The sequence below is a fragment of the Oryx dammah genome, unplaced genomic scaffold (genome assembly GCF_014754425.2).
Source record: "Oryx dammah isolate SB20612 unplaced genomic scaffold, SCBI_Odam_1.1 HiC_scaffold_11, whole genome shotgun sequence".
NCBI lineage: Eukaryota > Metazoa > Chordata > Mammalia > Artiodactyla > Bovidae > Oryx > Oryx dammah.
The window spans coordinates 6,593,043-6,613,526 of record NW_024070195.1 but is presented as its reverse complement, the minus strand read 5'-3'; the positions used below and the strand labels follow the sequence as shown (position 1 = coordinate 6,613,526).

Here is a 20,484-nt window from a genome sequence, read left to right as displayed (position 1 = left end):
TATAATACTGTGTAACAGCCTCTAAGAGAAACACCACCGATTTCACTCAATTCATAGGATGCTTATTCAAAATCAGTCTCATTATGTCACAACTGTTCTTATCAAGGACTATGAAAGGCATTCATTCAAAAGACTGAGGTATTGTATGTCAATTATACCTCAATTAAAAAAAAAAAAGACTGAGCTCAAGGTGAGGAACTAAGTGATACACTCTCAAAGGTAGTTTTGCCAGTGCTCCAGGAAATTGGCATATTTCTTAGACCACTATATAGCACAGTTATAAGATGGTAGTATGTGTGTGTTAGTTACTCAGTCGTGTCTGACTCTTTGGGACCCCAGGGACTTTAGCCCGCCAGGCTCCTCTGTCCATGGGATTCTCCACGTAAGAATATTCGAGTGGGTTGCCATTCCTTCCCTTCAGGGGATCTTCCCAACGAAGTGATCAAACCCAGGTCTCCTGCACTGCGGGCAGATTCTTCACCATCTTAGCCACCAGGGAGGCCCATAAGACAGTAGCTGCTGCTGCTGCTAAGTTGCTTCACTCTGTGTGACCCCATAGACGGCAGCCCACCAGACTCTCCCGTCCCTGAGATTTTCCAAGCAAGAACACTGGAGTGGAGTGCCATTTCTTTCTCCAATAAGACAGTAGAGCTGCCACTAAAAAGCAAGCTGACTAATCACTTTCCAGGCATTTATTTATTTTTTCCCAAATAATTTCAAAGAAGAGCTGAATGTTAGCAAACTCAATCTATGGATAAGGGGGAAAAAAAAACAAAACAGGAATGGAAGTTCATACCCACCTGGGATCCTATTAAGAGTCACCCAGAAATGTTCATCGGGAGAATAGGTATCTTTGGACCACTGGAGCAGATCAATGGCCCTTCGGTCTTGGAAGACAAACTTGACGAACTCTCTGGTGAGAGCCACGTAAGCAGTGCCAAAGTAGATGGTCAACTGGTGGGGAGGTGAGGTTTTCAAAATACCAGTATTTCTCATAAAAGAGCCACCTCTGCCCAAGCGCTCCCGGTAGACATATCGAGTCCGCTTTACCGCGTGGTCAGGAGGCAGCACTCCGGGGGTGATGTTTTTCCCTTTAAATCCTTTGAGATGTTGAACGATCTCCCTGTTGGTTTTCAGGGGGAAATCTTGCCCGCAGGTGTTGATGGAGTATTTCCATGGAACTTCAGAAGCTAAAAGGTCTTGCAGGCAGTTCAGGTCAGCCTGGAGCCTGGAAATTCCTGCGTAGACCACAGGCTCCATCTTTGAAGCAAGAAAAGCATTCTTGAAGCAACTCAGCAGCTGCCACACAGACTTCTTAAAGTGAATTGTGGCTTTCTCATCCACGTGAACGCAGTAGACGTTCTGGGGCATATAGATGGCCCTGAAGAGTCTTTCAAAAGTGTTAAAGTCCTTATGGATGACCATGACGTATGCCAAAGGGAACTCGGCTTCTTCTTTTGACAAAGGCCTTGTGATGTAGCGATTCTGGATCAGGTAGTCCTTGCAAGGGACGCTTCCCACGGGGGACGTCAAGGTCTTTTCCCACGAAAAGGTTGACTTCTCATCTAAAGCATCCTTACAGGCGTGTATCCCCAAGTCTCTTTCAATGGAGATATTCCTGTGACTTTTTGGTTTGCTTAACTGGCCACTGTAAAGGATCACAAAAATAACCACACTGACTCCCATGAAAGCAAAAAACCAATACTTCCAGAAGTTCATTATTTTCACTTCCGTGGGGAAGCACTCTCTCTCGAAAGACTGAGAAATAATCGGTTCCTGAAACAAGAGTGAAGAGGTAGAACTGACTTCTTTCGCCAATCTTGGAATTTCAACAGCTTCTCAAGCAGGCTTCCTTCTGCCGGGTCCTTTAATCCTGATTTACTCTCTGCTTCTGGTGCTGTTCGTCCTCTCCTGGCAACGGCCAGAGATGCTTCTTAAAGCGCCCTGGGCTTCTGGCTTCCGTGGTGCCACCCGGCTGCTGGCAGAAGGCGCCGGGCTCAGGGCAACTCCGGGAAGCCCTTCTCATTTGCATACAAGACGCCAGTGTATCTTAGCAAACTGCGTTCAGTCTGGAGTGCCGGCTCCTTTCACCGGGGCTATTTCCTGGGCTTCACTCCACCCCCGTCCATCCAGTCTATGTGGACTGATCTCCCTTCTCACGCTTTCCCCTTCCTTTTCAAGTTAAGTGGTTCTCCTTTTTCTGGCTTGCCCGGCCAAGCTGCTAGCAGTCCTTGAAAACCACTGCCTGTGGACTTCTTCTCGGGTTTATTTTGCTTTCTCGGTCTCTGCCACTTTATTTTATTTCAGTGTGATCTCTACCTCTGGGCGTATAAGACAGACACAGATAAGAAAAAAAACCCTTGCAACATGCCTAAGTAGAAGATTATTGGAGGAAAAAAAAAAATCTGATGGCAAGGTAGGTGCTCCCTGAATTAAATCAGACAGTTTCTGATGATGTTATGCAGCATATATATGTCCATGGGTAGAACAAAAATGAATTACACTTTCAAGGGCAGGGGATGAGCGCAGAAGGAAACTAGGAGTGACTTGATATTCAAGAGTCGATGTGGAGGCATAAATGAAACGCACTTTAGTTCTGCCTGCCTGGGAGAAACGTGATAGCTTGTTCCCAGAGAGCAAAGGTTGGTTCCCATTTCACACAGAGCTTCAGATAACGAGCTGTAGACACAGTATTGTCTAGCACGTGTGGTGTAACTAGCCACTGGGTCTCTTTAACAGCCTGACATCCTCAGACTGGAGGTCACTTCAGAGAGCTCCAAAGAGTCACCTCTTCACCCAGCCCCTCTCCTTCCTTACTCTGAAGGGAGAACAAAGGCTTTGGGACGGCGGCAAAATTCCTGGAAGTCTCCCTCAGTGCAGTTCAGGGAAGCCAGGGACAGCAGCTCAGCAGGAATGGTCCCATGACAGATGCCTTCTCAAAGCTCACCTGAGCCAGGTGCCTCCAGCGCTCAGCAAACGTGGACTGCGTTCAAGGCAGGTGGTAAGGATGCTTCTGGGGGAAAGTTAGTGAGCCAACTAAGAGATTAACTCTGGCAGCCATGGGAGCTGAAAGAGGCCCTGCTCCCACCTCCCTCCTGCAGTCACTCAACAATCTTGCCTGTCTCGGCGTGACATGGCAGCTGAGCAGCTGCTTCTGTTAGGAAGACACGGGTCTGTAATGCCGCACTCTACCCGTCCCCCTCCCCTCCCATCCCACCCCTCAGCTGCCTATGGTTCGCTGGACTGATGAACGGCAACAGTGGCCTGGATGTGACTGAGAATGAAAAATGTCACCTGCCGTGTCAGTCAACAAAGGATGTTTCTGCCATCAAATGACAGCCGCCACCCCCCCTTCCCCCACACACGGGGGTGAGTCCTGAGGGGACTCAGGATGGAAACACAGGATGCCTGCCATCAAGCTACCATCAGTCGCTGCAGCCGCCCCCAGCGGCGTACCCTCAGGAGGCCCCGGATGACAAAGCACCAGATACTGGCCTTGGAGAGCTGAAGGGCATGTCAAAGGGTGATTTCACTGAGCCAGGACTCTTGCATCTATCCAGAAATAGAAAAGTGCTAAATTCATTAACCGGAGATGTCTGGTTTTCTTTCATTAACAGTCATCTTTTGAGGTGCCTACTACCTGGTCTTTGTGATAAAAAAACTTCTATGTATCCTGGCTCCTCCTTTATCTCTTCAGAGCAATGCCAGGCTTGAAGTCCTCAGAATGTCTGCCCAATAAAAGAAGTCTCGGGACTTCCCGCTGGTCCAGAGGTTAAGAATCCGCCTTGCAGTGCAAGGGACTTGCTCAGCTTCTATCCCTGGTCTGGGAACTAAGATCCCTCCTGGTTGAAGCAACTAAGCCCACTGGCCACAACTACTGAAACCCGCATGCTCTGGAACCTGAGTGCTGCAACTGAGACCCAACACAGCCAAATAAATAAATACATAAATTAATTAGTATTTATTTTTTAAACATAATTCTCAACTTTTAGGTTATGCCTTTTTTTTTTTTTTTTCAGTCGACCTGATGGATATTGACTTGGATAGAGACCAAAAAAGCTGGCAGGAATCTTAAAAATCACCGAACACAATTCTATATTTTACAGACCAGGAGATTAAGGCTAACACAAATATTTTTCCCAAAGTTATGCAGCTGGGTAGAATCCAAAGTCTTAATTCTGCAGCTCCCTGGTCCAAAAGCCAAAGCCAGTCTAATTGTTATCAAATCCCAGCTGGTCAGTGACCGGCCGTATGAGCAAGGTGGAGTTACACTTAACCTCTCTAAGCATCAGGTTCTTTGTTTTCCAGATGGAAATAACAGTACTTCCTATTTCACATGGTTCTTAAGAACAGTGAGTGAGATAGCTCTCATCTAGGATTTATGTTATCTGTTTGTTTACGTTCAATAGCATTAGCAATTCTTGTTGCTTTTGTTTGCTTTTTGAAAAATATTCAACATTTCTGACCCTGTTAAGGAACTGATATTTTGACTTCTGTTCTCAGTAATGGAAATGAAAAACATTTACCTTCTTAGAGCTTTCAAATGGTTTGACTTATTGCCACTCCAAAAGAGTGAAGGTTAAATGTTTTTCACTATTTTCTTTCCCCACTGAAATCTCCCTTTAGCCTGAGACTGGGGACAGTAGAAATGTGGGTGTATGAAGGAAAGTACTGAATGGTCTGCTTTCACGCCTTGATATTCCTTCATTCTTACTTCTTGTTAGAGACACACTCTTTTCTTCAAAGAATAATGGCAGGACTTAGGGGAGGCTGAGCTATTTCAAATCCTAAAAGATGATGCTGTGAAAGTGCTGCATTCAATATGTCAGCAAATTTGGAAAACTCGGCAGTGGCCACAGGACTGGAAAAGGTCAGTTTTCATTCCAATCCCAAAGAAAGGCAATGCCAAAGAATGCTCAAACTACCTCATGATTGCATTCATCTCATACGCTAGCAAAGTACTGCTCAAAATTCTCCAAGCCAGGCTTCAACAGTATGTGATCCGTGAACTTCCAGATGTTTAAGCTGGATTTAGAAAAGGCAGAGGAACCAGAGATCAAATTGCCAACATCCACTGGATCATAGAAAAAGCAAGAGAGTTCCAGAAAAACATCTACTGCTTCATTGACTATGCTAAAGCCTTTGATTGTGTGAATCACAACAAATTGTGGAAAATTCTTCAAGAGATGGGAATACCAGAGCACCTGACCTGCCTCCTGAGAGATCTGTATGCAGGCCAAGAAGCAACAGTTAGAACTGGACATGGAACAACAGATTGGTTCCAAATTGGGAAAGGATTACGTCAAGGCTGTATACTGTCGCCTGCTTATTTAACTTATATGCACAGTACATCAAGCGAAATGCCAGGCTGGATGAAGCACAAGCTCGAATCAAGATTGCCGGGAGAAATATCAATAACCTCAGATATGCAGATGACACCACTCTTATGGCAGAAAGTGAAGAACTGAAGAGCCTCTTAATGAAAGTGAAAGAGAAGAGTGAAAAAACTGGTTTAAAACTCAGCATTCAAAAAACTAAGATCACAGCATCCAGTCCCATCACTTCACGGCAAATAGGTGGGGAAACAATGGAAACAGTGAGTTTATTTTCTTGGGCTCGAAAATCACTGCATATGGTGACAGCATCCATGAAATCAGAAGATGCTAAGCTATGACCAAACTAGATAGCATATTAAAAAGCAGAGACATTACTTTGCCAACAAAGGTCCATAGAGTCAAGACTATTGTTTTTCCAGTAGTCATGCATGCGTGTGAGAGATGGACCATAAGGAAAGCTGAGCACCAAAGAATCAATGCTTTTGACTGTGGTGTTGGAGAAGACTCTTGGGAGTTCCTTCGACTGCAAGATCAAACCAGTCAATCCTAAAGAAGTCAGTCCTGAATATTCATTGGAAGGACTGATGTTGAAGCTGAAGCTCCAGTACTTTGGCCACCTGAGGGGAAGACCTGACTCACTGGAAAAGACCCTGATGCTGGGAAAGATTGAAGGCAGGAAGAGAAGGGGATGACAGAGGATGAGATAGTTGGATGGTATCACCGACTCGATGGACATGAATTTTAGCAAGTTCTGGGAGACAGTGATGGACAAGGAAGCCTGACGTGCTGTAGTCCATGGGGTCGTGAAGAGTCAGACATGACTGAGCGACTGAACTGGACTGAGGAGGGGAGGAAGAGGAAAAGAGGGAGGCAGAGGGCTCTCATAGGAAACAGCAGGAAAGAGAATAGGGCACAACCTTTGAAAGAATGACACAATCCTAGGACACTATTAGAGCCAAATAGGTCCAAGATGGCAGACCGAGGAGCTGCATCATACGCTTATTGTAATATATCAGCTAAGTGATACATCCATCAGCACCATGATAGCCTAACCACAACAGGTCAAAAAAAATGGGTGACGGCCCAATTCCTGGAAATCCCTGCCCCTTCCCACAAATAATTGGAATAATCCTCCCACTTATTTAGCCTATGAAATTACCCAGCCCATAAAAACTAACCACATCATATTTTGAGGTTTTCTCTCATCTTTTGAGATGGCCCACACTCTGTCCATGGTGTATTTATCTCTAAATAAGTCCACTTCTTACCTATCACTTCATCTTTGAATTCTTTCTCGATTAGTCAAGAACATTAAATTCACCAGGAACAATTGTAAGTTCAGTTGGTTTCCCCCCTCTCTTTGCCTTGATCCTCCATCCTACAACAGGGAACTCTGGTCCAATGCCAAGGCAAAACAAACTCAACAAATCTTTAATCATGATTTATCAAAGCAGTTTGCAGATGAGAAGGGGGTGCAACGTGACTAACAGTTCAAAATAACAAGATCCAAAACCCCCTTCTACAGTCTGTTCTGCCTTCTTTACAAGGAGTTAGAGGAACAGCCAGAGAAGGGAAATGGCAACCCACTCCAGTACTCTTGCCTGGGGAATCCTGTGGACAGAGGAGCCTGGTGGGCTGCTATCCACAGGGTCGCACAGAGTCAGACACAACTGAAGCAACTTAGCAGCAGCAGCAGCAGCAGAGGAACAGCCAGAGATTAGAGTGCAGTGCCTTTTGTAATGGTTGGCCCAGCAGTAGGTTTGTTTTGCCTGGTATCTGAGGCAACTGAGCAGGCATTTTCTTCCAGCAAATAAACTGGGCAAGCTAAGCTAATATCGTCCAACCAGGACAAGATATCTGCTCTCTTCCCTCTGGTTGGCTTAACATATTGAAAACTGTCGTCAGGTGGACATTCTGTATCACTCCCTGCCTCTCTGCCCCCAGGATATGTTTATGGTCACAATCAAGGAGACAGCAAGCACAAGGAGATAGCCACTAATGACACATAGTGAAATCTGCTCAAACATCAAAACAAAAAGGGCTGGGCAGGGCTCTGTTGCAGGAAGGGGGAGCCCTCCCAGGGCCCGAGATCGGGCTCTTGTCTAACACTCGGAGATGTATTGTCTGAGGAGACACATGTGCTGACAAAGGAAGAGACTGTTGGGAAGGGGTGCCTGGGTGGAAAGCACCAGGGTAAGAGGACCCAGGACCACTGCTCTGCATGTGGCTCACAGTCTCAGGTTTTATGGTGATGGCATTAGTTTCCGGGTTGTTTTTGGCCAATCATTCTGACTCAGGGTCCTTCCCGGTGGCGCACACATTGCTCAGCCAAGATGGACGCCAGCGAGAAGGATTCTGGGAGGTGGTCGGACACGTGGCATCTCCTTTTGACCTTCCTGAACTCTTCCGGAGGACGGTGGCTTGTTAGTTCCGTGCTCCTTACCAAGACCTCCTGTTGTAAAATAACTCATGCAAATCATTGTTATGGGGCCTGGCCAGGCTGGGCGGTTTCAGTGAGTATGCTTCCCCCAACAGCTTCAGTTCCCGTTAACCTCATTTGAGCTTTGTGTCCATCCCAGCTGGATGTTTTACCTCTCTCAGAGGTAAAACATGAATGCCTTCTTGTTCAGGCAGGATTACAGCCTGGGCCTGATCTGTTCTCAAGTCCTTACAGCTCTCCTGCTTTTTTTCAGCACAGGTACTGGCTACTGCATCAAGGCAATGTTTTTTTTTTGTTTTTTGTTGGGCGCTCTCATGTCCACCAAGGTCACACCATCCTGCTTCCCACCCAAGGCTTGAGCTGTGTCATTCTGACAACCTCAAACACTTCAACCATATCAAAACCCAGAAAGTAAACCAGAAAAGGTCTCCTGGCAACCAAAATAAAGATCAAACATCACAGGCTGGACTCATACACCTGAATGTGTACAGCCAGGTAAGTGAAAAAAGTTAAAAAAAAAAAAAAAAAGTAGGTAAAGCTGGGGAAGGGCAAGAAAAACAGGACTAGGGAATTCCTGAGCGGCAGCTAACACTTGGCTGTGGTGTTGGGGAGGCTGAGAGAAGGTGGGGACGGTGGTTAAGAGTCGTTAGTTCCTGCCCCACCTACAGCTTTCAGACAGTTCTGGAGAACATCCTTGAGAGTCCCCTGGACAGCAAGGAGATCAACCCTAAAGGAAATCAGTCCTGAATATTCACTGGAAGGACTGATGCTGAAGCTGACGCTCCAGTACTTTGGCCACCTGATGTGATGAGCCAACTTATTGGAAAAGATCCTGAAGCTGGGTAAGACTGAGGACAGGAGGAGAAGGGGGCAGCAGAGGATGAGATGATTGGATGGCATAGTCACTGACTCAATGGATGTGAATTTGAGCAAACTCCAGGAGATACTGAAGGGCAGGGAAGCCTGGTGTGCTGCAGTCCATGGTGTTGCAAAGGGTTGGAAACAACTTCGAGACTGAACAAGAGCCACCTTCACAAAGCCAGCAGTGAGTAACATGTAGGGTCATGTGGCCAATGCCGCCAGCTCTGCAAATGTTTTAAGAGGAGGGAGAAATCTGAATTTTATATTAAAAAAAATCCAAACTCTTTAAATGTTATCAAGTAATTAACACATTTTTAAGACCCAAGTGAATGTACACACAAGCACCCTGAAGACTGCATCAGCCCCCACAATACCATCTTTCACTTTTGGTTTAAGCATCAGAGCTCATGTATTTGAAGCTCTCTTGAGGCTTAGTTTATTCACTCTTAGTTTAGACATAATCCTAACACACTTTCTTAGAACTAAACAGGTAAGAAGTCACAAAGTAGAAGAGGGATGTAAAACAGTTAGACTGGGCATCCTTTGGTCAGCAGTAGGTGATGGACTCAGAGTGAAGCAGGTTCAAGAAAAACTCCAAAAGTTTCCATAAAAAACTACAAATAGAGGCACCAAATGACCCAGTAACCCCACTCCTGAGCATATATCCAGAAAAAATGAAGACAAATATGAAAAAGAGACATGCACCCCAATGTTCACAGCAGCACTACTTACAATAGCAAAGGAACAAAAGCAACCTAAATAGCCATCAACAGATGATTGGTTTAGGAAGATGTGGAATACAATGGAATATTACTCAGCCACAAAAAGGGGTGAAATACTATCATTTGCAGCACCATGAATAGACTTGGAGAATATCATACTGAGTGAAGTAAGGCAGACAAACATATCATATACATGTGGATCTAAAAATTAATACAGTGAATCTGTATACAAAACAGAAAGACTCATGGACATAGCAACCAAACTTATGGTTATCAAAGGGAAAAGGAGAGAGATAAATTAGCATTAATGGGTACACACTGCTATATATAAAATAGATAAACAGCAAGGATGTACTGTGTAGCACAGAGAACTATATTCAATGCCTTGTAATAACCTATAATGGAAAATAACCTGAAAAATGAAATTATGAATATATATATGACACATATATAACAGAGTCACATTGCTGTACACTTGATATTAACACAATATTGTAAATCAACTGAATTTCAATTTAAAAAGAAAAACTCCACAAACATTTCAAGATCATTCGATTAAAGAATGACTGGCATTTGTACAGTATTTAAAATGATCAAATAAGGGAATTCCCTAGTGGTTCAGTGGTTAAGACTCTGCCTTGCAATGCAGAGGATGTGGGTTTGATTTCTGGTTGGGGAACTAAGATCGCACATGCTGCAGAGCAACTAAGCCCGAGTACCACAGCTACCATGGCTACTGAGCCTACGTGAAGCACCGAGAGAGTCTGTGTGCCATAAAGATCTGCTTGATGCAACCAAGATCTCTCGGGCCACAACGAAGACCCAATGCAGCCAAATAAGCAAATAAATGTTTAAAAATAAATAAAATTATCAAATCAGTTAATAGAAAGGCTTGAAAACTGTGCAGGCCAACGAACCTAGCAGTTTGGGGTTGAAAACAAGCAGAGCATGAACATTTAGTGAAATATAAAGACATTAATATATTCTTGTACATATATTTTGCATAGTCTATTTAAAAAGGCATTTCTGAAATATGCTTATTCAAATTAGGTGTGTTTTTTTTTTTCAGTTTAACCATTTTGCACCCAAAAGGGCAGGTTCTACATTATCCAGGAAACTCACAATTCTGCCAAAACTTGTCTATCACAGGCTTCTGTAGCAGAAGTCAGTACTTTTTCTGTGAAGGGCCAGGTAGTAAGCATTTTAGGCTTGTGAGCTGTTTGGCTTCTGAGGCAACCAGTCAGCCCTAGACTGTGTTCTAAAAGCAGCCACACAGTATGTGTCTGTGTCCAGCCAAAACTTTATCCACAGACACTGATATCTCCGTTTCATATTATTTTCAAGTCATAAAATAGGTTTTTAAATTTTATTTCACAACCCTTTAAAAAGGTAAAATCATTCTTAGCTTGTGGTCAGTATAAAAATAGGTCAGATTTAGCCCCCAGGTTGTATGTTCTTGGCTGATTTCTTTTCTAGATCATAATCAAGTTCCTCCAGGCCTGTGTTTTGTAATATCAGAGTCTTTGCAATTACTTTCCAGATGAAGAAATGCAAAATGAGGAAAAAGGGTAATGTTGGTCATCCTTGTACCTGCCTGAATGCCCAGCATGCCCCATCAGGGTTAAAGTACACGGGCCTATGTGCCTGTCTCCTTTCTTCTATAAAACGAAGATACTAGGAACACTGACCTCACAGCGTTCCAAGAGATCTTAATAGCTTAGTACACAAAAAGAGCTTAGAGTGATACCTTGCACAGGTGTACTCAACAAATCTTATAGCATCTCTCTCTGTTGCCAAATATGCGTCACACAAAGCCTGAAGTGCCCAGCCACCTCCCGATACCTCTCATGAGGAAGAGCTGTGGGGCTTGACGAACCAGTCTTCATCTTTGCTTAGTTGCTCAGTCATGTCCAACTCTTTACCACTCCATGAACTGTAGCCCGCCAGGCTCCTCAGTCCATGGGGATTCTCCAGGCAAGAATACTGGAGTGGGTTGCCATTTCCTCTTCCAGCGTTTCTTCCCCACCCAGGCATCGAACCCGTGTCTCCTGCATTGGCAGGTGGATCCCTTACCACCAGCACCACCTGCTGCTGCTGCTGCTGAGTCGCTTCAGTCGTGTCCGACCCTGTGCGACCCCACAGACAGGCAGCCCACCAGGCTCCCCCGTCCCTGGGATTCTCCAGGCAAGGACACTGGAGTGGGTTGCCATTTCCTTCTCCAATACATGAAAATGAAAAGTGAAAGGGAAGTCGCTCAGTCGTGTCCGACTCTTCAAGACTACCAGGCTCCTCCGCCCATGGGATTTTCCAGGCAAGAGTACTGGAGTGGGTTGCCATTGCCTTCTCTAGCACCACCTGGGAAGCTCTAAAAGAACCCAAAGGACAGGTGGGTGCCATCGAAGCCGTGGTTATCACAGGCAGAACAGCCTCTGCAGCCCTCTCCTACATCCCACAGTGAGGGAACTGCTCTTTATTCCCAATTGCAGCCTCTCTCTCTCTTTTTTCTTTTTTTAATTTATTTGGCTGCACTGGGTGTTAGTTATGGCATGAAGGATCTAGCTCCCTGACCAGGGATTGAACCCAGCCCCTTGCGTTGGAAGCTCACAGTCTTAGCCCCTGGACCACCAGGGAAGTCCCCCAGTTGCAGCCTCTACTTAGAGACCCAGCGGGCTGGTGCGCCCTGTAAAAGGTTGTGACAGAGCATGCTGGTGAAGACCAAGGCTTTGGAGCAGGGTTTAAATCTGGTTCAGCTGTTTACCATATGACCTTCAGAAAGTTTCTTGGGATCACTGTACCTTAGTTGCTGAATATTCAAAAAAGAATCATAGGAAGCCTATGAAAGTCAATCTGGCTTGGAAGGCTCCTGTATTTTTCTATACTGTTCCACATAACAGCACTCCAGCTTACCCTTATTCTTCTAAGATCACTTTACTTTTTTTTCTACTTCCCTGGCAGCCTCTTTGGGGCAGCCAATTTCTTTCCCTCTTGTGGTTAGTTGCCTAGATTTAATTCCAGTTTTCCAAGCCAAAACAAAAACAAAAGCAAAACCCGAACTCACACATATTTGATCTTTGGCTCGATTCCGCTAAATCTCAAGGGACAGAATTGGTGACTATTTGTCTTTCTATGCAACTTTTCTCTAAGTGTCTGCTCTGAGGGAAAAAAAGACGGCAAATTCATGAGAAGACTTTGCCTCTGTTCAAATCTGGACATACTTCTGGTACCCTTCTCATCCACCAAACTCCTCCACCCCCATATTTTTGAATGTTGAAGTCTCAAGGAGATATTTCTACTAAGAGATAATATCTTATCATTCAGCTGCTACCAACAATCCGTATCTTGAAGACACTCTTTTTCTTCTAAACATTTTCAGATAAATGAAAACAAAACCATCTTAAAATAGGGGTAGCCAGTGGCTTCCTCCAACTTCTAGCTTTAATAGCCCTATTAAATTCTTGCCTCGCTTTCAGTTTATTGAACCCACTATCGAACTAGCCTCTTTCCCACAGGACCTGTCACTTACTTGAGTTTAGACTGCTTGTTGGGCCAGAGTGGCTTGGCTGAATCCCTACAAGCAGATGTTTCTTCTGCTTTCCTAGAAATGAAAGCTGGATAATTTTTGCCTCCAGGATATGTCCTGTGTCTGAATTCAATAGAAGAAAATCCTCACCCTTGGTTCTCCCACTGGTTAAAGTGGTTTTCTTTTTTTTTTTTTAATATAATTTTATTTATTTCTTTGTTTTCGGCTGTGCCGGGTTTTCACTGCTGCTCGGGCTTTCTCTAGTTGCGGCGCGCGGGGTCTCATCTCTAGTTACGGTGTGCAGGCTTCTCACTGCGCTGGCTTCTCTGCCTGCAGAGCGCAGGCTCTGGGATGTGCGGGCTTCAGTAGCTGTGGCTCCCGGGTAGGCTCAGCCCTGGTCTCCTTTAGTTAAGGCTCTCAGGGCTGATGGTGTGGTTTGGATTACTACCCTTCAGTGTGTCTTAAATGTATTGTAACCTATGTAACGGAGTAGTTTTGGTTATCTTTCTTTCCCCCGCCCCCCGCCCCCCCAGTAAATGGCCAGCGGAACATAAATACCTAGGGCACTAATTCTCAGTCCCAAGATATCTTGGGCATCGGAAAGACGAGAGGGAATGTGTAAGGCAGTCCTTAGGATAACCAACTGTCCAGTTTGCCCAGGACTAAGGCTATGGTGTTTCCTGTGGTCATGTATGGATGTGAGAGTTGGACTGTGAAGAAGCCTGAGCACTGAAGAATTGATGCTTTTGAACTGTGGTGTTGGAGAAGACTCTTGAGAGTCCCTTGGACTGCAAGGAGATCCAACCAGTCCATTCTGAAGGAGATCAGCCCTGGGATTTCTTTAGAAGGAATGATGCTAAAGCTGAAACTCCAGTACTTTGGCCACCTCATGCGAAGAGTTGACTCACTGGAAAAGACTTGGATGCTGGGAGGGATTGGGGGCAGGAGGGAAAGGGGACGACCGAGGATGAGATGGCTGGATGGCATTACTGACTCGTTGAACGTGAATCTGAGTGAACTCCGGGAGATGGTGATGGACAGGGAGGCCTGGCGTGCTGCGATTCATGGGGTTGCAAAGAATCGGACATGACTGAGCGATTGAACTGAACTGAACTGAAGGAATTTCCCAGGACAAGGGTTTTTTTTTTTTTTTAAGTGCTAAAAGTGAGAAAGTCCTGGGCAAACAAAAATGTCTTTGCTATCCTAGATATCATCGGTCCTAAGCCCTCACTGCTGAATGATATATCAAACAGGGAATGTTCAACAACTGATCAGTATGGAGGGAGATCAAACTAGTCCATCCTAAAGGAGATCAGTCCTGAATATTCATTGGAAGGACTGATGCTGAAGCTGAAGCTCCAATACTCTGGCCACCTGATGCAAAGAGCCAACTTATTGGAAAAGACCCTGAGGCTGGGAAAGATTGAAGGCAGGAGAAGGGAATGACAGAGAATGAGACAGTTTGATGGCATCACCGACTCGATGGACATGAGTTTGAGCAAGCTCCAGGAGGTGGTGATGGGGAGGGAAGCCAGGCGTGCTGCAGTCCCTGGGGTCGCAGAGTTGGACACAACTGAGCGACTGAACTGAACTGATGGAGGGAGAGGAAATGCTGAAATCACTGGTCTGGGTGGGAGGCGCATGCAGACCATCAAAAGTTTGCAAACTACAGAGCAGAAAAACGATGTGACCTCCCACACATATCCTCAGGCCACTGTGGCTTGAGCACAGAGTGATGCATAAGCTGCTGCTGCTGCTGCCGCTCAGTCGCTTCAGGCGTGTCCGATCCTGTGCGACCCCACAGACGGCAGCCCACCAGGGTCCGCCGTCCCTGGGATTCTCCAGGCAAGAACACTGGAGTGGGGTGCCATTTCCTTCTCCAATGCATGAAAGTGAAAAGTGAAAGTAAAGTCACTCAGTCGTGTCGGACTCTGAGCAACCACACAGACTGCAGCCTTCCAGGCTCCTCTGTCCATGGGATTTTCCACGCAAGAGTACTGGAGTGGGGTGCCATTGCATAATAAGAATGAACCAGAAAGAATACACTTAGGACTTCCCTGGAGGTACACTGGCTAAGAATCTGCCTCCCAATGCAGGGTCCCAGAAGATTCCACATGCCTAGGAGCCACTAAGGCCATGTGCCACAACTATTTGAACCTGTAGCCAGGTGGCGCTAGTGGTAAAGAATCTGCCTGCCAATGGAAGAGACACAGGAGACTCAGGTTCAATTCCTGGGTTGGGAAGATCCCCTGGAGGAGGAAGTTCTACTCCAGTATTCTTGCTGGGGAAATCCCATGGACAGAGGAGTCTGGTGGGCTACAGTCCATAGCGTCACAAAAACTCGGACACAACTGAAGTGACTTAGCACAACATTTGGAAAAAACCTTCTACTCATGGCTTTGTCTAAAGCAGGTCAAGAAAGAATGTCACATACAGTTCAGGTCAGAGGATGAAAGACAGGCATTGGGGAACCACATTAAGAACTGGTTAGTTAGGCCAAGAAAATTTAATTTTCTTTTTCTCTATGAGGAGCTATCAGTGTTAATATGGACTGCAGCATGTAATTTTTGAATTGGGGTCATCACAATGCATTGTATTTTTATGGTCTACATGAAAAGAATCTGTAATGGAAGTAATCCCTACCTCCAAAAAATGCAAGGCCTTGGGTCTGCATAAAATGGTATGATCCATGTTCATCTCAAAAAAAAAAAAAAAAAAAGGGCTCAGAATGTTTGCTTTCTTTACCTTAAGTTCAATCAGCATTCTTTCATATCATTCTTGATCTAATCAGATTAAAGTCAAAGAATCAATAATGATGTAGTGATGAAAATAAATGTAAAGCATATGAAAGAAAAGGAGAAATGGTTGGTTAGAAAAATAACATAACTGCTGGTGTGTAGGTTTGGTTATTGTTTTTAACCACTCCATGCCACACATGAAATTCCCTATAACTGCTGCTTTGGATATTGCCTTCTAAGACTGCAGATTTGTTCACTCTAGGATCCAGGGGAAAAAAAAATCCCTAAAAATCTTAGCAGGGTCATTTTCTTCATCAGATGATGGGTTACTGCCATCACTGTTGCCCAAAGCAACAGCCTTGTACAAACCCAGATCTGGTCTTTAAAGTAGGGTCTTCTGCTATTAGCCTGCTCTTTGTATTTCTTTGGTGCCGAGTGAGGTGATAAGTTCACAGATAGCGGACCGTGGACTGGAGCACAGTCTGGCTTGAACTGGTGCCCCCAGGATGAACTTGGCATCGAGCAGCCTTCCCAAGACGAACCGGATGCTTTGGAAAAACAGAAAGAGGGAGAACAGGGCTGTTGCTGTTGACCACGGGAAGAAGGACTTCAGGAAAATTCCCAGAAAACCTGAATGTGCTGCTAGAAGATGCGGTCTGAAGCTGACCCAGTAAGATCTGGCAAAGGGATCTAGACTGTGTGTGTGGTGTGTGTGTGTGTGGTGACAGAGAGGGTGGTTGATTTGAAGCTGAGCTGGCAGCAGTGCTGATGGGCATATAAAATGTTATTTCCATTTGATTCAATTCAATAAATATTTATTCTTATTCCACTGGATGCTCCCTATGTTGAGCTGCCAAAAATATAAAAGACCCCAAAGAGATAGTAGTTGTCAGGGCAACACGACATCCATGTTCACAATTATAGTGCAAAGAAGATGATAGAATGACATAAAGGAGTTACAACAAAGGTTTACAAAATTGAGACTAAAAATCATCAAACACTTCCCATGTGACAAGGCCTTGAATGTAGACATATTCAGGCCATGATTTAAACAGGAGAAATCGAAGAGAATGACTCAAGGAAAGAGGAAGAAAAGTAGCAAAGGCAGAAACACAAAGCATGGTTTTTCTGGAGTGTCCCTTTCAGGGAAGGCAGCCTTGGGAATTAATTAATCAGTGACGTTGATGTGGCGTTCCACAGGGCTTTGCAAACGTCCAACATCCAACGTCCTATGTTGAGATGATTGGATCGAATCATTCAGTAAGCTGTTGTTGAATGTCACAGGCTTCTGGAATTGAGAAGTTATTCTTCAAAGAAAAATACTTCAAGAGTGTTAGAATGACTTGAAGAGGGAAACTTGTGGGCCAGAGGCACCACATCAACGGGTCTAAAGATCATCTTGAGAGGCTGGCCCCACAGGCTGGAGTTAGAGCACTAATGAGAGAGCCGCAGTGATGCTTACTGACACACGCAGAGCATGTGGGACGCGCTGACTAGGGCTGAGGGGCTGGGAGGGGAGATGGCAGCTGGCTTGGAGGACGGCGGTGCCTGGGGTTCTCAGGAAGGGGGCTCTGAGAAGTAGGCAATAAAATGGGGAGGTGTGAGCAAGGGCCAGTGGGCGCCTTGGGAATAGATACCCAAAGGCCTGGGAAGAATGCAGAGAGGGCCTGGGGCACACAATGGAGACTTATGATTCATCAGGACAGAATGGGGCTGAGCTTGGAGGCCACTGAGGTCACCAAGGGGGACGTAACTGCAAGAGCCAAACAGCAAACCTGGTAAACTCTCGGGGGATGTTGCCTGAGACCTAAACTCTCCCCGGTTCTGCATTTCACTGAGACCAGTGGCTCTCAATCACCTATCATCCAAGGCTCAATTCAGTAGTCAGTGACCAAGAATAGGAAAAGAATGGAATCCACTTAAATACATTTTCAAAGAGGGATTATAAAAGCAATGCTTTTTAACACACATGGCAACTTTTTCCTAAGGTTCGTAAGGCCGTCGCTCAAAGTTCTGTGTGACAAAGTATTGTCCAAAGACTGCTGGCTCCAGACAATCATTTCTTCATGGCACTTTTATCTCTCTGTCTGCATTTTCGGAGTAAGAACAACTTTTCAAAAAGAGCGATTCTACACGATGCATCAAGGATTGGAGCCAGAACCCTAAATTAGAAGTAGGATGATCTGAATTTGGGCCCGGACCTTGCCAATTCCTAGCCAATAAATAAACTCAACAAACATTTAGAGAAGGTACTCATACCACAGATAGGCTGCATTTCAAAGTCGACAGGTACGGGGAAGACAGCGTGCAATCAGAATTCCTCTGGAGGAAGGAGCCCGGTTAAGATGACAAAGTTTCTCCATAATTCCAACACGGCACAATCTCCCTTGAATCTGGGTCCAGAGAGTGACTTCTTACGAGCACCAGATGGACAGCTTGGCTTTAGCTAAGGAGCTGAGTCATGAGATCACACTGTCTCTTTAAGGTTGGTGAGCCCCGAAAACCAAGACCCCCTCATGGGAATAAGCAGAATTCACCTGTGGACCCCAGACTCATTGTGTGGAATGGTGGGCAGGGGAGGGATGACCATTTAAACTTACATACACTGTGTGTGTGCACGTGTGTGTGTGTGTGTGTGTGAGAGAGAGAGAGAGAGAGAATCTAGTTGAGTTTGCGAAAGTTAAGTGACTCTGAGGAGCTGGGACTCCATTGCTCACTTGCCAGTCCTTGTACCGGGAATAAGGAAGAAGCAATTGGCAGGTGCCGGTTCTTCCCTTGCAGGTCAGTCTCCCAGGGCCTCTTGGAACAGTCGCAGCACCGCACGACTGACAGAACATGGGATTCAGGGGGATAGAGTCCACTGGAGCAAGCATCAGGAAAGGCTCTCTAGAGAATGTGACTCTAAGTGTGTCCCTCAGTCGTGTCCGAGTCTTTTGTGACCCCATGGCCTATAGCCTGCCAGGCTCCTCCGTCCGTGGGATTCTCCAGGCAAGAACACTGGAGTGGGTAGTCATTCCCTCCTCCTGGGAATCTTCCTGACCTAGGGATAGAACCTAGGTTTTCTGCATTGCAGAGAGATTCTTTACCATTTGAGCCACCAGGGAAGCCCAGAATATACTTATTCACTATTATATCTCAGACTCACACAATATCTAAGTGCTCAGTAAGGTGGGGGGAGGGATAAACTATGAGTTTGGAATTAACATAGACACACTCCCCTCCAGTCTTCACTCAGTCTTGTTCGACTCTTTGCTACCTCATGGGACCGTAGCCCGCCAGGCTCCTCTGTCCATGGGATTCTCCAAGTAAGAATACTGGAGTGGGTTCTTGCCATTCCCTTTTCCAGGGGATCTTCCCAACCCAGGGATTGAACCGGATTTCCTGCATTGCAGGCAAATTCTTTCCCATCTGAGGCCACCAAGGAAGCCCACAGACACACTACTACATATAAAATAGATAATCAGGACTCCTCTGCTGGTCCAGTGGCTAAGATTCCATGCACCCATGCAGGGGGCCAGGGTTTGATCTCTGGTTAGGAAACTAGATTCTGCATGCCACAACTAAAGATCCCATGTGCCACAACTAAGGCCTGGGGCAGCCAAATAAACAAATAAACATCTAAAAAGATAGGTAATCAATAAGGATCTGCTGTATAGCACAGGAAACTATACTCAATATTTTGTAATAACTTATAAGGGAAAATAATCTGCAAAAGGATAGATATATATGTATGTATAAGTGAATCACTTTGCTATATACCTGAAACTAATACAACATTGTAAACCCACTATATTTCAATAAAATAAATTTATTGAATGAAGATAACAGTAACAACAATAAAAAAATGAACACTCAAAATATGTGCTGGGCACTGGCTAAACTCATTGAAGCCTCACAGATCTGATGTAAATATCATTATTTCCTCCATTTTACAGATGGGGGAACTGAGGCTCCCACATTTAGGTAACTTGTCCAGTTACAGTATGCCTTGTAAATGGCAGAGCAGTTGGTCTGGCTTCCGGGTCCTGCTTTCAACATCTATGCTACGCGGCTACTCTGATGACTCCCCGAGCTGCTGCTGGGAGTGTCAGGAATAAAAACCTTTCTTTTCTCCCAGGGGGGCCAGCTGTGAGAAGCAAACACTTGGGGCTACTTCTGAGTCTCTCTGACACCATGTGGGGAGGGAGAAACTTTAAAAAGTCAACTCAGAGACAGAGTGACCATCTCGGACCAAACTGGGACTTTCCTGGCTTTAGCATGGAAGGCCCATGGGACCTTCTGAAGATGCTTCTTCAGACTTGGGCACACTAGGACAACTGGTCACCTTACAGACAGAGGACTCTGGTGTATTCGAGTCCCAAATACACTGTTCCGAGCCTTGGTCTAGCTTTACTTGGAGGCCCTCCTTGGACACCTCAGTTCTATTGACATGATCCGGTAAGTCCTGCTGTGTTTGTTTAAGCAACTTTGAGTCGCATTTCTGTCTCATGCACCTCAAAGAGTCATAACACACACCCAAAGAAAGTCCATGTATAAATAAAGCTCAAAGTCAAAAAAAGCAAAATAAATCAAAGTAAGAAACATGCTATTTTTAGGACTGAAAAATGAGGAAATGTGGTCATTTCTGAGGTTGAGGTAATCTATTTGACAAAGGGGCTCAAAGAAAAAAAAAATTTACAAAATGGAAAGAGGAAAAGGCAAATGAAAACATTCTTATGGAAGAAAAGCCTCATGGCATGAGAAAGGTCAGAGGAATGATGAGCAAAAATCCAAAAGAATGGGGAGGGGGGGGGAAGGAGCTGAAGCCAAAGCATGGAGCAGTTTTGCCTTTTCTTTTTCTTTTTTTCTCAAACTATTCTAAGCCCTT

The 20,484-nt window shown here is 45.2% G+C and overlaps 1 protein-coding gene across 2 annotated transcripts in view; it reads right to left on the bottom strand.

Moving 5' to 3' along the window:
* Positions 1-20,484, bottom strand: part of LOC120869900 (N-acetyllactosaminide beta-1,6-N-acetylglucosaminyl-transferase-like) — a 97,242-nt gene that overhangs the window by 38,687 nt on the left and 38,071 nt on the right. Inside the window, exon 1 of one of the 2 annotated variants that reach the window (XM_040249235.1) lies at positions 801-4,377. The exons of the other annotated variant lie outside the window; for it this stretch is intronic. Coding sequence (XP_040105169.1) covers positions 801-1,719 — 919 coding nt within the window. The 5' untranslated portion in view covers positions 1,720-4,377. Of the gene's footprint in view, positions 1-800; positions 4,378-20,484 lie in introns of those variants that run through there. 2 annotated transcript variants of the gene reach the window in all.